We start from the raw sequence: 21,095 nt of genomic DNA on the forward strand, positions 1-21,095 counted from the left end.
ACATATCAACGTATACATATATATACACACACAGACATATACATATATACACATGTACATAATTCATACTGTCTGCCTTTATTCATTCCCATCACCACCCTGCCACACATGAAATAACAAACCCCTCCCCCCTCATGTGAGTGAGGTAGCGCTAGGTAAAGACAACAAAGGCCACATTCGTTCACACTCAGTCTCTAGCTGTCATGTAATAATGCACTGAAATCACAGCTCCCTTTCCACATCCAGGCCCCACACAACTTTCCATGGTTTACCCCAGACGTTTCACATACCCTGGTTCAATCCATTGATAGCACGTCGACACCGGTATACCACATCGTTCCAATTCACTCTATTCCATGCACGCCTTTCACCCTCCTGCATGTTCAGGCCCCGATCACTTAAAATCTTTTTCACTCCATCTTTCCACCTCCAATTTGGTCTCTCACTTCTCGTTCCCTCCACCTCTGACACATATATCCTCTTGGTCAATCTTTCCTCACTCATTCTCTCCATGTGACCAAACCATTTCAGAACACCCTCTTCTGCTATCTCAACCACACTCTTTTTATTACCACACATCTCTCTTACCCTATTATTACTTACTTGATCAAACCACCTCACACCACATATTGTCCTCAAACATCTCGTTTCCAGCACATCCACCCTCCTGTGCACAACTCTATCCAGAACTCATGCCTCGCAACCATACAACATTGTTGGAACCACTATTCCTTCAAATATACCCATTTTTGCTTTCCGAGATAATGTTCTCGACTTCCACACATTCTTCAAGGCTCCCAGAATTCTCGCCCCCTCCCCCACCCTATGATTCACTTCCGCTTCCATGGTTCCATCCGCTGCCAAATCCACTCCCAGATATCTAAAACACTTCACTTCCTCCAGTTTTTCTCCATTCAAACTTACCTCCCAATTGTACATACTGTACCCTAATAACCTTGCTCTTATTCACATTTACTCTCAACTTTCTTCTTTCACACACTTTACCAAACTCAGTCACCAGCTTCTGCAGTTTCTCACATGAATCAGCCACCAGCGCTGTATCATCAGCGAACAACAACTGACTCACTTCCCAAGCTCTCTCATCCACAACAGACTGCATACTTGCCCCTCTTTCCAAAACTCTTGCATTCACCTCCTTAACAACCCCATCCATAAACAAATTAAACAACCATGGAGACATCACACACCTCTTGTCGCAAACCTACATTCACTGAGAACCAATCACTTACCTCTCTTCTTACACGTACACATGCCTTACATCCTCGATAAAAACTTTTCACTGATTCTAACAACTTGCCTCCCCCAACATATATTCTTAAAACCTTCCACAGAGCATCTCTATCAACTCTATCATATGCCTACTCCAGATCCATAAATGCTACATACAAATCCATTTGTTTTTTTAAGTATTTCTCACATACATTCTTCAAAGCAAACACCTGATCCACACATCCTCTACTACTTCTGAAACCACACTGCTCTTCCCCAATCTGATGCTCTGTACATGCCTTCACCCTCTCAATCAATACCCTCCCATATGATTTCCCAGGAATACTCAACAAACTTATACCTCTGTAATTTGAGTACTCACCTTTGTCCCCTTTGCCTTTGTACAATGGCACTATGCAAGCATTCCCCCAATCCTCAGGCACCTCACCATGAATCGTACATACATTAAATAACCTTAGCAACCAGTCAACTATACAGTCACACCCTTTTTTGATAAATTCCACTGCAATGCCACCCGCTGCCTTGTTGGCTTTCATCTTCCGCAAAGCTTTTACTACCTCTTCTCTGTTTACCAAATCATCCTCCCTAACCCTCACAATTTGCACACCACCTCGACCAAAACACCCTATATCTGCCACTCTTATCATCAAACACATTCAACAAACCTTCAAAATACTCACTCCATCTCCTCACATCACCACTACTTGTTATCACCTCCCCATTAGTCCCCTTCACTGAAGTTCCCATTTGTTCCCTTGTCTTACGCACTTTATTTACCTCCTTCCTAAACACCTTTTTATTCTCCCTAAAATTTAATGATACTCTCTCACCCCAACTCTCATTTGCCCTCTTTTTCACCTATTGCACCTTTCTCTTGACCTCCTGCCTCTTTCTTTTATACATCTCCCACTCATTTGCATTATTTCCCTGCAAAAATCGTCCAAATGCCTCTCTCTTCTCTTTCACTAATAATCTTACTTCTTCATCCCACCACTCACTACCTTTTCTAATCTGCCCACCTCCCACGCTTCTAATGCCACAAGCATCTTTTGCGCAATCCATCACTGATTCCCTAAATACATCCCATTCCTCCCTCACTCTCCTTACCTCCTTTGTTCTCACCTTTTTTCATTCTGTACTAAGTTTCTCCTGGTACTTCCTCACACAAGTCTCCTTCCCAAGCTCACTTACTCTCACCACTCTCTTCACCCCAACATTCTCTCTTCTTTTCTGAAAACCTCTACAAATCTTCACCTTTGCCTCCATAAGATAATGATCAGACATCCCTCCAGTTGCACCTCTCAGCACATTAACATCCAAAAGTCTCTGTTTCGCCTGCCTATCACTTAACACATAATCCAATAACACTCTCAAGCCATCTCTCCTACTTACATACATATACCTATGTATATCTCTCTTTTTAAACCAGGTATCCCCAATCACCAGTCCTTTTTCAGCACATAAATCTACAAGCTCTTCACCATTTTCATTTACAACACTGAACACCCCATGTATACCAATTATTCCCTCAACTGCCACATTACTCACCTTTGCATTCAAATCATCTATCACTATAACCTGGTCTCGTGCATCAAAACCACTAACACACTCATTCAGCTGCTCCCAAAACACTTGCCTCTCATGATCTTTCTTTTCATGCCTAGGTGCATCCAATAATCACCCATCTCTCTCCATCAACTTTCAGTTTTACCCATATCAATCTAAAATTTACTTTCTTACACTCTATCACGTACTCCCACCACTCCTGTTTCAGGAGTAGTGCTACTCCTTCCCTTGCTCTTGTCCTCTCACTAAGTCCAGACTTTACTGCCAAAACATTCCTAAACCACTCTTCCCCTTTACCCTTGAGATTTGTTTCACTCAGAGCCGAAACATCCAGGTTCCTTTCCTCAAACGTACTACCTATCTCTCCTTTTTTCTCGTCTTGGTTACATCCACACACATTTAGACACCCCAATCTGAGCCTTCGAGGAGGATGAGCACTCCCCGCGTGACTCCTTCTTCTGCTTCCCCTTTTAGAGAGTTAAGATACAAGGAGGGGAGGGTTTTTAGCTCCCTGTTCCCGTCCCCTTTAGTTGCCTTCTACGACACTTGAGGAATGCGTGGGAAGTATTCTTTCTCCCCTATCCCCAGGGATAGGGGAGAAATCCTTATAAAAGAGGGGGACTGTATTGTTGACTGTTTGGTAAGGTTATTTAATGTATGTATGACTCATGGCGAGGTGCCTGAGGATTGGTGGAATGCTTGCATAGTCCCATTGTACAAAGGCAAAGAGGATAAAAGTGAGTGCTCAAATTACAGAGGTATAAGTTTGTTGAGTAATCCTGGGAAATTAAATGGGAGGGTATTGATTGAGAGGATGAAGGCATGTACAGAGCATCAGATTGGGGAAGAGCAGTGTGGTTTCAGAAGTGGTAGAGGATGTGTGGATCAGGTGTTTGCTTTGAAGAATGTATGTGAGAAATACTTAGAAAAACAGAAGGATTTGTATGTAGCATTTATGGATCTGGAGAAGGCATATGACAGAGTTGATAGAAATGCTCTGTGGAAGGTATTAAGAGTATATGGTGTGGGAGGCAAGTTGTTAGAAGCAGTGAAAAGTTTTTATCGGGGATGTAAGGCATATGTACGTGTAGGAAGAGAGGAAAGTGATTGGTTCTCAGTGAATGTTGGTTTGTGGCAGGGGTGTGTGATGTTCACAAGGAAGCGCTAGGAAACGACAACAGAGGCCACGTTCATTCACACTCAGTCTCTAGCTGTCGTGTATAATGCACCAAAACCACATTGCAAACTTGAGGATTTGTGTGAAGAAGCTAGAAATGGAATGCCAGTGGACATGTTGTTTGAAGTGGGTTAATCATGTAAAGAATGATAGTTTATGAAAGAGGTATGGTAGTAGATGCAGTCTTATTTAGAGAACTGACCAGTAGTTGCTGAAATAGTTCAGATATAGGAAGAGAATGAATAAAGAAAGACTAAGTAAGATTATGTAGATGTAAGAAATTGAGGGAGCAAGGCAAGGAGGTGAACTGAGAAGGAGATGGAAGGATGGGATGAAGGAAGGTTTCAGGTATTTAGGAGAAAGAGGTGTGCATGGATTAGAATGAACAGGATCCATGTAGAGTATGTAGGGTGATATTAACAGAGTGCTGAACAAGGGCAAATGAAGCACATAGAGAAAGTACATAACTGCTGGAGTGGGGATGGGTATCAGTGAAGCCTATTTTCATATGTTCTTGATGCTACCTTGCTAAGGTAGAACTATGTATAAGGAAAAATATGAAAATCCAAATATATATATATATATACAGATGTTCAATCTCAGAAGGTCATGATATGTTTTATGTGTCAAATCAGCTGTATGGGTTGAGAGCATCAGCACACACATGGCTTGCGCATTCTGGAGCAACCCTGAGGATTACAACTTCATTATCAGGAAGACAAACCAGCCTGTTCCTGTAGCCACCTCCCTTACCTGCAGCAACTGCTTCTGCTATTTGTCTAAGGTAAGGTAACACTCATTTCACTAAACACTTGCCTGCCAGTTCTTCAGGGGTTTAGGCAAGGAAGCACCTAAATAGACTGTAAATGGCAGAATGGACCTGTTAATGTTATGACACTGCTAATGTTTTGTGTGTGGGACCTGGATGTGGATAGGGAACTGTGGTTTTAGTGGATTATAAATGATAACTAGAGATTGAATGTGAGCAAATGTGGCCTTTTTTTCCTGGTGCTTCCTTGCTGAAGCAGGAGGTAGCGATGCTGTTTCCTGTAGGGTAGGATAGTGCCAGGAATGGATAGAGGCAAGCATGTGTTTTAGATGTCTGGGAGTGGATTTGGCAGCGGATGGAACCATGGAAGCGGAAGTAAATCATAGGGTGGGGGAGGGGACGAAAGTTCTGGGAGCGTTGAAGAATGTGTGGAAGTCGAGAACATTATCTCGGAAAGCAAAAATGGGTATGTTTGAAGGAATAGTGGTTCCAAAAATGTTATATGGTTGCGAGGCGTGGGCTATAGATAGAGTTGTGTGGAGGAGGGTGGATGTGCTGGAAATGAGATGTTTGACGACAATATGTGGTATGAGGTGGTTTGATCGAGTAAGTAATAATATGGTAAGAGAGATGTGTGGTAATAAAAAGAGTGTGGTTGAGAGAGCAGAAGAGGGTGTTCTGAAATGGTTTGGTCACATGGAGAGAATGAGTGAGGAAAGATTGACCAAGAGGATACATGTGTCAGAGGTGGAGGGAACGAGGAAAAGTGGGAGACCAAATTAGAGGTGGAAAGATGGAGAGAAAAAGATTTTGAGCGATTGGGGCCTGAACATGCAGGAGGGTGAAAGGTGTGCAAGGAATAGAGTGAATTGGAACAATGTGGTATACCGGGGTTGATGTGCTGTCAGTAGATTGAACCAGGGCATGTGAAGCGTCTGGGATAAACCATGGAAAGTTGTGTGGGGCCTGGATGTGGAAAGGGAGCTGTGGTTTCGGACATTATTGCATGACAGCTAGAGACTGAGTGTGAACGAATGGGGCCATTGTTGTCTTTTCCTAGTGCTACCTCGCACACATGAGGGGGGAGGGGGATAGTATTCCATGTGTGGCGGGGTGGCGATGGGAATGAATAAAGGCAGACAGTGTGAATTGTGTGCATGGGCATATATGTATGTGTCTGTGTGTGTATATATATGTTTACATTGAGACGTATAGGTATGTATATTTGCGTGTGTGGACATGTATGTATATACATTGTGTATGGGGGTGGGTTGGGCCATTTCTTTCGTCTGTCTAGGGGTGTGTAATATCTCCATGGTTGTTTAATTTGTTTATGGATGGGGTTGTTAGGTAGGTGAATGCAAGAGTTTTGGAAAGAGGGGCAAGTATGCAGTCTGTTGTGGATGAGAGAGCTTGGGAAGTGAGTCATAATTTTTTTTTTTTTTTTTGCTTTGTCGCTGTCTCCCACGTTTACGAGGTAGCGCAAGTAAACAGACGAAAGAAATGGCCCAACCCACCCCCATACACGTGTATATACACACACACGTCCAGACATGCAAATATACATACCTATACATCTCGATGTACACATATATATATACACACACAGACATATACATATATACACATGTACATAATTACACATGTACACATACATATATACCTATGCACATACACATGTACACATACATATATACCTATGCACACAATTCACACTGTCTGCCTTTATTCATTCCCATCGCCACCTCACCACACATGGAATACTCCCCCTCTCCCCGCATGTGTGCGAGGTAGCGCTAGGAAAAGACAACAAAGGCCCCATTCGTTCACACTCAGTCTCTAGCTGTCATGCAATAATGCCCGAAACCACAGCTCCCTTTCCACACCCAGGCCCCACACAACTTTCCATAGTTTACCCCAGATGCTTCACATGCCAAAATTCAATCCACTGACAGCACGTCAACCCCGGTATACCACATTGATCCAATTCACTCTATTCCTTGCCCGCCTTTCACTCTCCTGCATGTTCAGGCCCCGATCACTCAAAATCTTTTTCACTCCATCTTTCCACCTCCAATTTGGTCTCCCACTTCTCCTCGTTCCCTCCACCTCCGACACATATATCCTCTTGGTCAATCTTTCCTCACTCATTCTCTCCATGTGCCCAAACCATTTCAAAACACCCTCTTCTGCTCTCTCAACCACGCTCTTTTTATTTCCACACATCTCTCTTACCCTTACATTACTTACTCGATCAAACCACCTCACACCACACATTGTCCTCAAACATCTCATTTCCAGCACATCCACCCTCCTGTGCACAACTCTATCCATAGCCCATGCCTCGCAACCATACAACATTGTTGGAACCACTATTCCTTCAAACATACCCATTTTTGCTTTCCGAGATAATGTTCTCGACTTCCACACATTCTTCAAGGCTCCCAGGATTTTCGCCCCCTCCCCCACCCTATGATTCACTAACGCTTCCATGGCTCCATCCACTGCCAGATCCACGCCCAGATATCTAAAACAATTTACTTCCTCCAGTTTTTCTCCATTCAAACTTACCTCCCAATTGACTTGACCCTCAACCCTACTGTACCTAATAACCTTGCTCTTATTCACATTTAATCATAACTTTCTTCTTTCACACACTTTACCAAACTCAGTCACCAGCTTCTGCAGTTTCTCACATGAATCAGCCACCAGCGTTGTATCATCAGCGAACAACAACTGACTCACTTCCCAAGCTCTCTCATCCACAACAGACTTCATACTTGCCCCTCTTTCCAAAACTCATCCATTCACCTCCCTAACAACCCCATCCATAAACAAATTAAACAACCATGGAGACATCACACGCCCCTGCCGCAAACCTACATTCACTGAGAACCAATCACTTTCCTCTCTTCCTACACGTACACATGCCTTACATCCTCGATAAAAACTTTTCACTGCTTCTAACAACTTGCCTCCCACACCATATATTCTTAATACCTTCCACACATCATCTCTATCAACTCTATCATATGCCTTCTCCAGATCCATAAAAGCTACATACAAATCCATTTGTTTTTCTAAGTATTTCTCACATACATTCTTCAAAGCAAACACCTGATCCACACATCCTCTACCACTTCTGAAACCACACTGCTCTTCCCAATCTGATGCTCTGTACATGCCTTCACCCTCTCAATCAATACCCTCCCATATAATTTAGCAGGAATACTCAACAAACTTATACCTCTGTAATTTGAGCACTCACTCTTATCCCCTTTGCCTTTGTACAATGGCACTATGCAAGCATTCCGCCAATCCTCAGGCACCTCACCATGAATCATACATGCATTAAATAACCTTACCAACCAGTCAACAATACAGTCACCCCCTTTTTTAATAAATTCCACTGCAATACCATCCAAACCTGCTGCCTTGCTGGCTTTCATCTTTCGCAAAGCTTTTACTACCTCTTCTCTGTTTACCAAATCATTTTCCCTAACCCTCTAACTTTGCACACCACCTCGACCAAGATACCCTATATCTGCCACTCTATCATCAAACACATTCAACAAACCTTCAAAATACTCACTCCATCTCCTTCTCACATCACCACTACTTGTTATCACCTCCCCATTTGCGCCCTTCACTGAAGTTCCCATTTGCTCCCTTGTCTTACGCACTTTATTTTATATGTATATATATATATATATATAAAATTGGTATACATGGGGTGTTCAGTGTTGTAAATGGAAATGGTGAAGAGCTTGTAGATTTATGTGCTGAAAAAGGACTGGTGATTGGGAATACCTGGTTTAAAAAGTGAGATATACATAAGTATACGTATGTAAGTAGGAGAGATGGCCAGAGAGCGTTATTGGATTACGTGTTAATTGACAGGCGCGCGAAAGAGAGACTTTTGGATGTTAATGTGCTAAGAGGTGCAACTGGAGGGATGTCTGATCATTATCTTGTGGAGGCTAAGGTGAAGATTTGTATGGGTTTTCAGAAAAGAAGAGTGAATGTTGGGGTGAAGAGGGTGGTGAGAGTAAGTGAGCTTGGGAAGGAGACTTGTGTGAGGAAGTACCAGGAGAGACTGAGTACAGAATGGAAAAAGGTGAGAACAATGGAAGTAAGGGGAGTGAGGGAGAAATGGGATGTATTTAGGGAATCAGTGATGGATTGCGCAAAAGATGCTTGTGGCATGAGAAGAGTGGGAGGTGGGTTGATTAGAAAGGGTAGTGAGTGGTGGGATGAAGAAGTAAGATTATTAGTGAAAGAGAAGAGAGAGGCATTTGGACGATTTTTGCAGGGAAAAAATGTAATTGAGTGGGAGACGTATAAAAGAAAGAGACAGGAGGTCAAGAGAAAGGTGCAAGAGGTGAAAAAAAGGGCAAATGAGAGTTGGGGTGAGAGAGTATCATTAAATTTTAGGGAGAATAAAAAGATGTTCTGGAAGGAGGTAAATAAAGTGCGTAAGACAAGGGAGCAAATGGGAACTTCAGTGAAGGGCGCAAATGGGGAGGTGATAACAAGTAGTGGTGATGTGAGAAGGAGATGGAGTGAGTATTTTGAAGGTTTGTTGAATGTGTTTGATGATAGAGTGGCAGATATAGGGTGTTTTGGTCGAGGTGGTGTGCAAAGTGAGAGGGTTAGGGAAAATGATTTGGTAAACAGAGAAGAGGTAGTAAAAGCTTTGTGGAAGATGAAAGCCGGCAAGGCAGCGGGTTTGGATGGTATTGCAGTGGAATTTATTAAAAAAGGGGGTGACTGTATTGTTGACTGGTTGGTAAGGTTATTTAATGTATGTATGACTTATGGTGAGGTGCCTGAGGATTGGCGGAATGCGTGCATAGTGCCATTGTACAAAGGCAAAGGGGATAAGAGTGAGTGCTCAAATTACAGAGGTATAAGTTTGTTGAGTATTCCTGGTAAATTATATGGGAGGGTATTGATTGAGAGGGTGAAGGCAAGTACAGAGCATCAGATTGGGGAAGAGCAGTGTGGTTTCAGAAGTGGTAGAGGATGTGTGGATCAGGTGTTTGCTTTGAAGAATGTATGTGAGAAATACTTAGAGAAGCAAATGGATTTGTATGTAGCATTTATGGATCTGGAGAAGGCATATTATAGAGTTGATAGAGATGCTCTGTGGAAGGTATTAAGAATATATGGTGTGGGAGGCAAGTTGTTAGAAGCGGTGAAAAGTTTTTATCGAGGATGTAAGGCATGTGTACGTGTAGGAAGAGAGGAAAGTGATTGGTTCTCAGTGAATGTAGGTTTGCGGCAGGGGTGTTTAATGTCTCCATGGTTGTTTAATTTGTTTATGGATGGGGTTGTTATGGAGGTGAATGCAAGAGTTTTGGAAAGAGGGGCAAGTATGAAGTCTGTTGTTGATGAGAGAGCTTGGGAAGTGAGTCAGTTGTTGTTCGCTGATGATACAGCGCTGGTGGCTGATTCATGTGAGAAACTGCAGAAGCTGGTGACTGAGTTTGGTAAAGTGTGTGAAAGAAGAAAGTTAAGAGTGAATGTGAATAAGAGCAAGGTTATTAGGTACAGTAGGGTTGAGGGTCAAGTCAATTGGGAGGTAAGTTTGAATGGAGAAAAACTGGAGGAAGTAAAGTGTTTTAGATATCTGGGAGTGGATCTGGCAGCCGATGGAACCATGGAAGCGGAAGTGGATCATAGGGTGGGGGAGGGGGCGAAAATCCTGGGAGCCTTGAAAAATGTGTGGAAGTCGAGAACATTATCTCGGAAAGCAAAAATGGGTATGTTTGAAGGAATAGTGGTTCCAACAATGTTGTATGGTTGCGAGTCGTGGGCTATGGATAGAGTTGTGCGCAGGAGGATGGATGTGCTGGAAATGAGATGTTTGATGACAATGTGTGGTGTGAGATGGTTTGATCGAGTAAGTAACGTAAGGGTAAGAGAGATGTGTGGAAATAAAAAGAGCGTGGTTGAGAGAGCAGAAGAGGGTGTTTTGAAATGGTTTGGGCACATGGAGAGAATGAGTGAGGAAAGATTGACCAAGAGGATATATGTGTCGGAGGTGGAGGGAACGAGGAGAAGTGGGAGACCAAGTTGGAGGTGGAAGTTTGGAGTGAAAAAGATTTTGTGTGATCAGGGCCTGAACATGCAGGAGGGTGAAAGGAGGGCAAGGAATAGAGTGAATTGGAGCGATGTGGTATACCGGGGTTGACGTGCTGTCAGTGGATTGAATCAAGGCATGTGAAGCGTCTGGGATAAACCATGGAAAGTTGTGTGGGGCCTGGATGTGGAAAGGGAGCTGTGGTTTCGGACATTATTGCATGACAGCTAGAGACTGAGTGTGAACGAATGGGGCCATTGTTGTCTTTTCCTAGTGCTACCTCGCACACATGAGGGGGGAGGGGGATAGTATTCCATGTGTGGCGGGGTGGCGATGGGAATGAATAAAGGCAGACAGTGTGAATTGTGTGCATGGGCATATATGTATGTGTCTGTGTGTGTATATATATGTTTACATTGAGACGTATAGGTATGTATATTTGCGTGTGTGGACATGTATGTATATACATTGTGTATGGGGGTGGGTTGGGCCATTTCTTTCGTCTGTCTAGGGGTGTGTAATATCTCCATGGTTGTTTAATTTGTTTATGGATGGGGTTGTTAGGTAGGTGAATGCAAGAGTTTTGGAAAGAGGGGCAAGTATGCAGTCTGTTGTGGATGAGAGAGCTTGGGAAGTGAGTCATAATTTTTTTTTTTTTTTTGCTTTGTCGCTGTCTCCCACGTTTGCGAGGTAGCGCAAGTAAACAGACGAAAGAAATGGCCCAACCCACCCCCATACACGTGTATATACACACACACGTCCAGACATGCAAATATACATACCTATACATCTCGATGTACACATATATATATACACACACAGACATATACATATATACACATGTACATAATTACACATGTACACATACATATATACCTATGCACATACACATGTACACATACATATATACCTATGCACACAATTCACACTGTCTGCCTTTATTCATTCCCATCGCCACCTCACCACACATGGAATACTCCCCCTCTCCCCGCATGTGTGCGAGGTAGCGCTAGGAAAAGACAACAAAGGCCCCATTCGTTCACACTCAGTCTCTAGCTGTCATGCAATAATGCCCGAAACCACAGCTCCCTTTCCACACCCAGGCCCCACACAACTTTCCATAGTTTACCCCAGATGCTTCACATGCCAAAATTCAATCCACTGACAGCACGTCAACCCCGGTATACCACATTGATCCAATTCACTCTATTCCTTGCCCGCCTTTCACTCTCCTGCATGTTCAGGCCCCGATCACTCAAAATCTTTTTCACTCCATCTTTCCACCTCCAATTTGGTCTCCCACTTCTCCTCGTTCCCTCCACCTCCGACACATATATCCTCTTGGTCAATCTTTCCTCACTCATTCTCTCCATGTGCCCAAACCATTTCAAAACACCCTCTTCTGCTCTCTCAACCACGCTCTTTTTATTTCCACACATCTCTCTTACCCTTACATTACTTACTCGATCAAACCACCTCACACCACACATTGTCCTCAAACATCTCATTTCCAGCACATCCACCCTCCTGTGCACAACTCTATCCATAGCCCATGCCTCGCAACCATACAACATTGTTGGAACCACTATTCCTTCAAACATACCCATTTTTGCTTTCCGAGATAATGTTCTCGACTTCCACACATTCTTCAAGGCTCCCAGGATTTTCGCCCCCTCCCCCACCCTATGATTCACTAACGCTTCCATGGCTCCATCCACTGCCAGATCCACGCCCAGATATCTAAAACAATTTACTTCCTCCAGTTTTTCTCCATTCAAACTTACCTCCCAATTGACTTGACCCTCAACCCTACTGTACCTAATAACCTTGCTCTTATTCACATTTAATCATAACTTTCTTCTTTCACACACTTTACCAAACTCAGTCACCAGCTTCTGCAGTTTCTCACATGAATCAGCCACCAGCGTTGTATCATCAGCGAACAACAACTGACTCACTTCCCAAGCTCTCTCATCCACAACAGACTTCATACTTGCCCCTCTTTCCAAAACTCATCCATTCACCTCCCTAACAACCCCATCCATAAACAAATTAAACAACCATGGAGACATCACACGCCCCTGCCGCAAACCTACATTCACTGAGAACCAATCACTTTCCTCTCTTCCTACACGTACACATGCCTTACATCCTCGATAAAAACTTTTCACTGCTTCTAACAACTTGCCTCCCACACCATATATTCTTAATACCTTCCACACATCATCTCTATCAACTCTATCATATGCCTTCTCCAGATCCATAAAAGCTACATACAAATCCATTTGTTTTTCTAAGTATTTCTCGCATACATTCTTCAAAGCAAACACCTGATCCACACATCCTCTACCACTTCTGAAACCACACTGCTCTTCCCAATCTGATGCTCTGTACATGCCTTCACCCTCTCAATCAATACCCTCCCATATAATTTAGCAGGAATACTCAACAAACTTATACCTCTGTAATTTGAGCACTCACTCTTATCCCCTTTGCCTTTGTACAATGGCACTATGCAAGCATTCCGCCAATCCTCAGGCACCTCACCATGAATCATACATGCATTAAATAACCTTACCAACCAGTCAACAATACAGTCACCCCCTTTTTTAATAAATTCCACTGCAATACCATCCAAACCTGCTGCCTTGCTGGCTTTCATCTTTCGCAAAGCTTTTACTACCTCTTCTCTGTTTACCAAATCATTTTCCCTAACCCTCTAACTTTGCACACCACCTCGACCAAGATACCCTATATCTGCCACTCTATCATCAAACACATTCAACAAACCTTCAAAATACTCACTCCATCTCCTTCTCACATCACCACTACTTGTTATCACCTCCCCATTTGCGCCCTTCACTGAAGTTCCCATTTGCTCCCTTGTCTTACGCACTTTATTTTATATGTATATATATATATATATATATATATAAAATTGGTATACATGGGGTGTTCAGTGTTGTAAATGGAAATGGTGAAGAGCTTGTAGATTTATGTGCTGAAAAAGGACTGGTGATTGGGAATACCTGGTTTAAAAAGTGAGATATACATAAGTATACGTATGTAAGTAGGAGAGATGGCCAGAGAGCGTTATTGGATTACGTGTTAATTGACAGGCGCGCGAAAGAGAGACTTTTGGATGTTAATGTGCTAAGAGGTGCAACTGGAGGGATGTCTGATCATTATCTTGTGGAGGCTAAGGTGAAGATTTGTATGGGTTTTCAGAAAAGAAGAGTGAATGTTGGGGTGAAGAGGGTGGTGAGAGTAAGTGAGCTTGGGAAGGAGACTTGTGTGAGGAAGTACCAGGAGAGACTGAGTACAGAATGGAAAAAGGTGAGAACAATGGAAGTAAGGGGAGTGAGGGAGAAATGGGATGTATTTAGGGAATCAGTGATGGATTGCGCAAAAGATGCTTGTGGCATGAGAAGAGTGGGAGGTGGGTTGATTAGAAAGGGTAGTGAGTGGTGGGATGAAGAAGTAAGATTATTAGTGAAAGAGAAGAGAGAGGCATTTGGACGATTTTTGCAGGGAAAAAATGTAATTGAGTGGGAGACGTATAAAAGAAAGAGACAGGAGGTCAAGAGAAAGGTGCAAGAGGTGAAAAAAAGGGCAAATGAGAGTTGGGGTGAGAGAGTATCATTAAATTTTAGGGAGAATAAAAAGATGTTCTGGAAGGAGGTAAATAAAGTGCGTAAGACAAGGGAGCAAATGGGAACTTCAGTGAAGGGCGCAAATGGGGAGGTGATAACAAGTAGTGGTGATGTGAGAAGGAGATGGAGTGAGTATTTTGAAGGTTTGTTGAATGTGTTTGATGATAGAGTGGCAGATATAGGGTGTTTTGGTCGAGGTGGTGTGCAAAGTGAGAGGGTTAGGGAAAATGATTTGGTAAACAGAGAAGAGGTAGTAAAAGCTTTGTGGAAGATGAAAGCCGGCAAGGCAGCGGGTTTGGATGGTATTGCAGTGGAATTTATTAAAAAAGGGGGTGACTGTATTGTTGACTGGTTGGTAAGGTTATTTAATGTATGTATGACTTATGGTGAGGTGCCTGAGGATTGGCGGAATGCGTGCATAGTGCCATTGTACAAAGGCAAAGGGGATAAGAGTGAGTGCTCAAATTACAGAGGTATAAGTTTGTTGAGTATTCCTGGTAAATTATATGGGAGGGTATTGATTGAGAGGGTGAAGGCATGTACAGAGCATCAGATTGGGGAAGAGCAGTGTGGTTTCAGAAGTGGTAGAGGATGTGTGGATCAGGTGTTTGCTTTGAAGAATGTATGTGAGAAATACTTAGAGAAGCAAATGGATTTGTATGTAGCATTTATTGATCTGGAGAAGGCATATTATAGAGTTGATAGAGATGCTCTGTGGAAGGTATTAAGAATATATGGTGTGGGAGGCAAGTTGTTAGAAGCGGTGAAAAGTTTTTATCGAGGATGTAAGGCATGTGTACGTGTAGGAAGAGAGGAAAGTGATTGGTTCTCAGTGAATGTAGGTTTGCGGCAGGGGTGTTTAATGTCTCCATGGTTGTTTAATTTGTTTATGGATGGGGTTGTTATGGAGGTGAATGCAAGAGTTTTGGAAAGAGGGGCAAGTATGAAGTCTGTTGTGGATGAGAGAGCTTGGGAAGTGAGTCAGTTGTTGTTCGCTGATGATACAGCGCTGGTGGCTGATTCATGTGAGAAACTGCAGAAGCTGGTGACTGAGTTTGGTAAAGTGTGTGAAAGAAGAAAGTTAAGAGTGAATGTGAATAAGAGCAAGGTTATTAGGTACAGTAGGGTTGAGGGTCAAGTCAATTGGGAGGTAAGTTTGAATGGAGAAAAACTGGAGGAAGTAAAGTGTTTTAGATATCTGGGAGTGGATCTGGCAGCCGATGGAACCATGGAAGCGGAAGTGGATCATAGGGTGGGGGAGGGGGCGAAAATCCTGGGAGCCTTGAAAAATGTGTGGAAGTCGAGAACATTATCTCGGAAAGCAAAAATGGGTATGTTTGAAGGAATAGTGGTTCCAACAATGTTGTATGGTTGCGAGTCGTGGGCTATGGATAGAGTTGTGCGCAGGAGGATGGATGTGCTGGAAATGAGATGTTTGATGACAATGTGTGGTGTGAGATGGTTTGATCGAGTAAGTAACGTAAGGGTAAGAGAGATGTGTGGAAATAAAAAGAGCGTGGTTGAGAGAGCAGAAGAGGGTGTTTTGAAATGGTTTGGGCACATGGAGAGAATGAGTGAGGAAAGATTGACCAAGAGGATATATGTGTCGGAGGTGGAGGGAACGAGGAGAAGTGGGAGACCAAGTTGGAGGTGGAAGTTTGGAGTGAAAAAGATTTTGTGTGATCAGGGCCTGAACATGCAGGAGGGTGAAAGGAGGGCAAGGAATAGAGTGAATTGGAGCGATGTGGTATACCGGGGTTGACGTGCTGTCAGTGGATTGAATCAAGACGTGAAGCGTCTGGGGTAAACCATGGAAAGCTGTGTAGGTATGTATATTTGCGTGTGTGGACGTGTATGTATATACATGTGTATGGGGTGGGTTGGGCCATTTCTTTCATCTGTTTCCTTGCACTACCTTGCAAATGCGGGAGACAGCGACAAAATAAAAATATATATATATATATATATATATATATATATATTTTTTTTTTTTTTATACTTTGTCGCTGTCTTCCGCGTTTGCGAGGTAGCGCAAGGAAACAGACGAAAGAAATGGCCCAACCCCCCCCCATACACATGTACATACACACGTCCACACACGCAAATATACATACCTACACAGCTTTCCATGGTTTACCCCAGACGCTTCACATGCCTTGACGTGAAGCGTCTGGGGTAAACCATGGAAAGCTGTGTAGGTATGTATATTTGCGTGTGTGGACGTGTATGTATATACATGTGTATGGGGTGGGTTGGGCCATTTCTTTCATCTGTTTCCTTGCACTACCTTGCAAATGCGGGAGACAGCGACAAAATAAAAAAAAATATATATATATATATATATATATATATATATATATATATTTTTTTTTTTTTTTTTTTTTATACTTTGTCGCTGTCTCCCGCGTTTGCGAGGTAGCGCAAGGAAACAGACGAAAGAAATGGCCCAACCCCCCCCCATACACATGTACATACACACGTCCACACACGCAAATATACATACCTACACAGCTTTCCATGGTTTACCCCAGACGCTTCACATGCCTTGATTCAATCCACTGACAGCACGTCAACCCCTGTATACCACATCACTCCAATTCACTCTATTCCTTGCCCTCCTTTCACCCTCCTGCATGTTCAGGCCCCGATCACACAAAATCTTTTTCACTCCATCTTTCCACCTCCAATTTGGTCTCCCTCTTCTCCTCGTTCCCTCCACCTCCGACACATATATCCTCTTGGTCAATCTTTCCTCACTCATTCTCTCCATGTGCCCAAACCATTTCAAAACACCCTCTTCTGCTCTCTCAACCACGCTCTTTTTATTTCCACACATCTCTCTTACCCTTACGTTACTTACTCGATCAAACCACCTCACACCACACATTGTCCTCAAACATCTCATTTCCAGCACATCCATCCTCCTGCGCACATCTCTATCCATAGCCCATGCCTCGCAACCATACAACATTGTTGGAACCACTATTCCTTCAAACATACCCATTTTTGCTTTCCGAGATAATGTTCTCGACTTCCACACATTTTTCAAGGCTCCCAAAATTTTCGCCCCCTCCCCCACACTATGATCCACTTCCGCTTCCATGGTTCCATCCGCTGACAGATCCACTCCCAGATATCTAAAACACTTCACTTCCTCCAGTTTTTCTCCATTCAAACTCACCTGGGGATAGGGGAGAAAGAATACTTCCCAAGTATTCTCTGCTTGTCGTAGAAGGCGACTAAAAGGGGAGGGAGCGGGGGGCTGGAAATCCTCCCCTTCCATTTTCAGTTTTCCAAAAGAATGAACAGAGAAGGGGGCCAAGTGAGGATATTCCCTCTAGGGCTCAGTCCTCTGTTCTTAACGCTACCTCGCTAATGTGGGAAATGGTAAATATGTATGAAATTTTTTTTTTTATATACATAGACCTCAATTGCTCAAAATCTTTTTCACTCCGTCCTTCCAACTCCAATTTGGTCTCCCGCTTCTCCTTGTTCCCTTCACCTCTGACACGTATATCCTCTTTTTCAATCTTTTCTCACTCATTCTCTCCTTATGTCCAAACCATTTCAACACACCCTCTTCTACTCTCTCGACTACACTTTTTTTAATTTCACACATCTATGTTACCCTCTCATTACTTACTGGATCAAACCACCTCACACCACATACTGTCCTCAAGCATTCAATTTCCAACACATCACCGTCATCCGTACAACCTTATCTATAGCCCATACCTCACACCCATATATCATTTTTGGAACTACTAATCCTTCAAATATACCCATTTTTGCTCTCCAAGATAGCGTTCTTTCCTTCCACACAATCTTCATCACTCCCAGATACTTCGCCCCCACCCTGTGACTCGCTTCTGCTTCCATGATTCCATTCTCTACAAAGTTCACTCCTAAATATTTAGAACACATCTCATCCTTCAGTTTTTCTCTATTCAAACTTACATTCCAATTAGATTGTCCCTCAGCCCCACATAAGCGAATAACCTTGCTCTTATTCACCTTTACTCTCAACTTCCTTCTTTCACACACTTTTCCACAAAGCATCTCTGTCAACCCTATCATATGCCTTCTCCAGATCCATAAGTGCTGCATACAAATCCATTTGTTTTTCTAAGCATTTTTCGCATATATTCCTCAAAGCAAACACCTGATCCACACATCCTCTACCACTTCTTAAACCACACTGCTCTTCCCCAATCTGATGCTCTGTACATACCTTCAACCTCTCAATCAATACCCTCCCATATGATTTCCCAGGAATACTCAGCAAAGTTATGCCTCTCTTCTTTGAACACTCAACTGTATTCCCTTTGCCTTTGTACAGTGGCACTATGCATGCTTTCCACCAATCCTCAGGCAATTCACTATGATCCATACATTCATTGAATATCCTTACCAACCAGTCAACAACAGTCACCCCCTTTCTTAATAAATTCTTCTGCAATTCCATCCCAACCCACCGCATCTTCTGCAAAGCTTTCACTACTTCTCTCTTAACCAAACCATTCTTCCTGATACTCTCACTTCACACACCACCCCAACCAAAACACCCTACATCTGCCACTCTGTCATCAAACACATTCAAGAGACTTGGAGCTTCAAAATACTCACTCTATCTCCTTCTCATTTCATCACTACTTGATATTACTTCCCCACTTGCACCCTTTAGCGATGTTCCCATTTGTTCTTGTCTTATACACGTTATTTACCTCCTTCCAAAACATTTTTATTCTCCCTAAAGTTTAATGATACTCTCACCCCAACTCTCATTTGCCTTGTTTTTCAACCCTTGCACCTTTCTCTTGACCTTCTGCCACTTTCCTTTATACATCCCCCAGTCTCCCAGTCCCTCTTCTCTTTCACTAACAACTTTACTTCTTCATCCCACTACTCGCTACCCTTTCTAATCTGCCCACCTCCCCCTTTCTCATGCCACATGCATTTTTTACGCATGCCATCACTGCTTCCCTAAATACATCCCATTGCTCACCCACTCTGCTCATGTCATTTGCTCTCACTTTTTGCTATTCTAAACTCAGTCTTTTCTGGTACATCCTCACACAAGTGTCCTTTTCATGCTCACTTACTCTCTCCACTCTTTTCTCCCCAACATTCTCCCTTTCTTTTTTGAAAACCTCTGTAAATGTTCACCTTCGCCTCTGCAAGAATGTGCTCAGACATCTTCTCAGTGCGTTAACATCCAAAAGTCTATCATCTACATGCCTATCAATTAACACGTAATCCATTAATGCTCCTACCATCTCTACTAATCACATAAATATACTTATGTGTATCTCTCATTTTAAACCAGGTATTCCCAATCACCAGTCTTTTTTCAGCATACAAATCGAAAAGCTCTTCACAATTTCCTTTCACAACACTGGGTACCCCATGTACACCAATTATACCTTCGATTGCCAATTACTCGCCTTTGCATTTAAGTCATCCGTCACAAAATCCCAGTCTTGTGCATCAAAGCTGGTGACACACTCACTCTGCTGCTCCCAAAACACTTGCCTCCTATGATCTCTCTTCTCAAGACCAGGTGTATAAGCACCAATAATCACCGATCTCTCTCTATCCACTTTCAGTTTTACCCACATCTATCTAAAATTTACTTTCTTACTCTCTGTCACATACTCCCACAACTGCTTCAGGAGTAGTGCAACTCCTTCATCAGCTCTTGTCCTCTCACCAACCCCTGACTTATACTCCCAGGACTTTCCCAGACCACTCTTCCCCTTTACCCTTGAGCTTCATTTCACTCAGAGTTGGAACATCCAGGTTTCTTTCCTCAAACATACTACCTGTCTCTCCTTTCTTTTCATCTTGGTTACATCCACACACATTCAGACACCCCTATCTGAGCCTTTGAGGAGGAGGAGCACTCACCTCTTGACTCCTTCTTCTGGTTCCCCTTTTAGAAATTGAAGTACAAGGAGGGGAGTCTTTCCAGCTCCCTGCTCCCACCCCTTTTAGTCGCCTTCTACGACATGTAGGGAATATTTAGGAAGCATTCTTTCTCCCCTAAGTATCGGACATGTGATAAATAGAGTAAGTTGAGCACAGTGAAGCACAGTGTTGTTCATTGACACAGCATATCTTTATTCTAAAGTGTCATAAATCAGAAGTATTGCAGAATGAAGTGTTGTAACATGATGCCATCTGGTACCATATTTGGAAGCCAGCTCTCTTTTCATTCATGATTATGCCTCTGGTACTGACTCTTTTCCCCTTACCCGTTACTTCCGCTCTTGTATCACAGATCTCACACTGACAGATTTTTATTGTCCCTACTACAGAGAGTACAAATGGCAGAGGAGGAGCGACTGGTTGTGGAGATGGAGACCCTTGGGATGAGAATCACAGCTGAGGTCCCTCTCTTATTGTCGACAGCCCCAGGCATGTGAAGTACACAAAGCTCAGCCCCACTACTTGTGTAGGCTGAGCTTGATCACTTGAGACATTGTTATAAAGAGGAGAAAAATAGGTTTTATATATATATATATATATATATATATATATATATATATATATATATATATATATATATATATATATATATATATATAAATAATA

General features: G+C 42.8%; 1 protein-coding gene across 3 annotated transcripts in view; it reads left to right on the forward strand.

Moving 5' to 3' along the window:
• LOC139763493 (uncharacterized) overlaps positions 1-21,095 on the forward strand; it is a 120,384-nt gene that overhangs the window by 48,071 nt on the left and 51,218 nt on the right. For all 3 annotated transcript variants that reach the window (XM_071689606.1, XM_071689608.1, XM_071689607.1), the window contains 2 exons: positions 4,630-4,778; positions 20,819-20,918. In XM_071689606.1, the coding sequence (XP_071545707.1) occupies positions 4,630-4,778; positions 20,819-20,918 (249 nt within the window). The remainder of the gene's footprint in view (positions 1-4,629; positions 4,779-20,818; positions 20,919-21,095) is intronic.

Source organism: Panulirus ornatus, chromosome 47 (genome assembly GCF_036320965.1).
Source record: "Panulirus ornatus isolate Po-2019 chromosome 47, ASM3632096v1, whole genome shotgun sequence".
NCBI classification, from domain to species: Eukaryota; Metazoa; Arthropoda; class Malacostraca; order Decapoda; family Palinuridae; genus Panulirus; species Panulirus ornatus.